The sequence below is a fragment of the Octopus bimaculoides genome, chromosome 3, assembly GCF_001194135.2.
Source record: "Octopus bimaculoides isolate UCB-OBI-ISO-001 chromosome 3, ASM119413v2, whole genome shotgun sequence".
NCBI classification, from domain to species: domain Eukaryota; kingdom Metazoa; phylum Mollusca; class Cephalopoda; order Octopoda; family Octopodidae; genus Octopus; species Octopus bimaculoides.
Genome location: NC_068983.1, coordinates 137,485,366 through 137,488,462, shown reverse-complemented (window position 1 = coordinate 137,488,462; position 3,097 = coordinate 137,485,366). Strand labels below are relative to the sequence as shown.

The following is a 3,097-nucleotide window of genomic DNA, read 5'->3' as shown; positions in this document are numbered from 1 at the left end:
ATAAAATAAGGAATATAAAATACTAAGAAGAAAAATACACAGATATTCATACAAAAATAAAAATAAAAGGAGTCAAATCGGTGAGGCGGGTGATCTAAGAAACAATAAGAGAAAATTTGGATAGTAAATTAAGATACATCTAAGCCATTTAGACGGGTTGGATTCCGGAGTACCGAGGAAATTATGTATAAATATATCAAATTAAGAATTCTACGAGGTATATTGCAACACAAAATACCAAACGGAACCTCACCTCTTATATCTCATCTTTCTATGTGATATAATTCTTGGGAGAGAATACATTTGCGGCTGAAGATAGCTTTATACTGTCAATTATACACTGATGTAACAACTATAAAGCTTGAAACACGTGTACCGCAGAATCCTTTGTGTTTTGTTTATATATATATATCTGACAGACGCATCACTAACACCAGAATTTAGCAGGGACACTAAAGTGAACATTTATATGCAGATATATAGGTTGTGTGTGTGTATCTATAGATACATATATATATGTTAGGGTATGTGTGTATATATATATATATATATATATATATATATATATATATAAACATAGAGTAAATGAGTATATGCATATATACGTACAGGTATGTGCATACCGACATCCACCTGTTATGTATAGGTGCATATCTGGGTACTGTAGACATACATACGTGCGCACACACACACACACACACACAGGAGTGTGTGTGATGTCTCAATCCGTATAAGCCCTGAATAATGAAAGTATATATTATGTGAAGCAAGTTCTAAGAATTTGAATCAAATAAATAGGATTTTCATTTAGCGTTTCAAAACCAATGCTAAAGAATATCACTAATTTTCCTATTAAATTTGAGTGTGTGATAAAATACACAAATGATAATATAAAAAAAAGTAGATATGTTTACTTTGTGCGTTTGAAATATTTCCATTTTTCTCCTTTTTCTGTTTGGATTTTCCTTTAGGGATAGGGAACTTGCTGTTTCTTGAGGTAAAGCCGGTGTACAATTCTCAATTATCGTACTCGTAACTTCTGTGTCGTTAGCTCCTGCTGTAATTTGTTGTATTGTTTTGAGAACAACGTTTCTACAGGCATCTTGTGGGTGAGAATGTGGTGGTGGATCATACTGAAGAACATCATCAATTGTTTTGAGTCTTGCAACGCATTTTCTTCTTTCTTCACATTTCCAATATGTAATATTATTTTTCTTCTTGTCGACAGTATAAGCGTATCCATTGTATAGTAATTTCCTGCCGCCACGTTTAGTAACAGTGAATTCCATAGTCACAAAAAATGATGAATACGCTATATAAAATAATTCGGATGAACGTATGGTATTGACCAACGTTGCGTGTGTAAATTAAATTCACTAGACAGTTGCAAACAACTGTTTTTTAAAATTACTGTGAATATCATGCAATGTTCAAGAACCTAAAGGCTTTAAAACATAAGTACAATGAAAACTTGAAACCGAAACGAAGAAATGAACTATGTACGAAGTTTCTCTATATACACTACATATGTTGAACACATACACACACACACATTAGTGTGTGCACAACAAATTAAAAGGGTGGCTTATTAGTAATTAGAACCTAAAGGCAAAGTTAATAGAGGTCACAAAAGTGACGGAGGGTGATGATTAGCACCGCTTATGCTAAAATAAGAGTTAAATTAACTCCAAACCCACTAAAGCACTATACTTAATGGCTGATGAAGGGAGGTAAGTCCTTAGCATATATATATATAGCCATATCGTGATTTCGAATTTTGGTGTAGACTACCTTAATTCTCATCAGCAGCCTAAGGTTAAACTCAACTTCCACTGTCAATCTTATTAGAAAAACCGTTGAAGGTGGATATACATAACTCCTAAACTAATCCCTTGGCCCTTTTTCATTTCACCACCTTTTTCACAACAGCCGTTGACCGGTTGTACTAATTCACCTCCAACGATAAAGCGCAGTCAGCATATTCCCTTCTTTATTATTAGCTAACTCTGATGAGCATAAAGTTATATAATCAGTTTGTTACCTAACACTCCATTGTATTCTTTACACGAAACCAATTGGTAAGATCAGCCGTGATACATATTTAATACATTTCGAATAATATACCCACTCTGCTGACAGATATACAAATGCATTTTTTCCTTAACTTATTGTCTCTTAGATGACTCACATATATATATATATATATATATACATATATATATATATATATACACACACACACATTTAAATACAACAGGTTTTTTTCCAATTTCCATCTACCAAATATACTCTCATGGATTTGGTTGACCTGAGCCTATCGTAGACGACACTTGCCTAAGGAACCAGCTGCAAGACTGAACCTGAAACTATGTGGTTTAGAAGTGATGTATACATCATCATCACTTAACATCCACCTTCCATGCTGACACACACATATGCATCTATTGCTTCCTTTTACCAATTCCTTTCCATGCTTTCTTGATTTTTTGCCAGTGTTTGTGATTTTCACCTCTCAAAATCTCAACTTTTTTTTTACCAGTGTTGAATTAGAAAGAATTTTTCTCCAACTTTCCTCTTATTTTTTTTTCTTTCTCACTTTTCTCTCCCTAATCTTGCACTTTTTCTCTCAATTTCAATCCTTTCACTTATAGCTTCCCTTTATGTTACAATGTCTTACATCCATATTCTTGCATACACTTTCCTTGCACTCTCCACAAATACTTTCTTTTTTTGTCTCATACTCATGAACATCTCTTCACTTCCATACTTTCCTCACACATAATGTAATTACACATGCTAACACTTCAACATACCTACATATGAACACACCTGCAAAAAAAAAGACTTACACTATTCCTTCCCCATGTGTTCATTTGATGCACTCCTATACGTGTACATACATATCCAGCCCTCCTCCATTCATAACTCTGCCAGAGAACAGCATTCCCACCTGATTCCTAAACCAACATTCATTTTTCCCTCTTTTTTTATAACTACTTCAATGCATTTCTCTCTCAAACACTGATGTTTGAAACATTAATACCTTCCCTTCCTTTTAAGCACAAGCTAATACAGTATTTATTAAAACTTGTCCCAC

General features: G+C 33.7%; 1 protein-coding gene across 1 annotated transcript in view; it reads right to left on the bottom strand.

Moving 5' to 3' along the window:
* Window positions 1-1,872, bottom strand: part of LOC106877745 (uncharacterized) — a 17,915-nt gene extending 16,043 nt beyond the window's left edge. The window contains exon 1 of the mRNA XM_014926755.2: window positions 915-1,872. Within this exon, the coding sequence (XP_014782241.1) occupies window positions 915-1,289 (375 nt within the window). The 5' untranslated portion in view covers window positions 1,290-1,872. The remainder of the gene's footprint in view (window positions 1-914) is intronic.
* Between the last annotated feature and the right edge of the window lie 1,225 nt (window positions 1,873-3,097).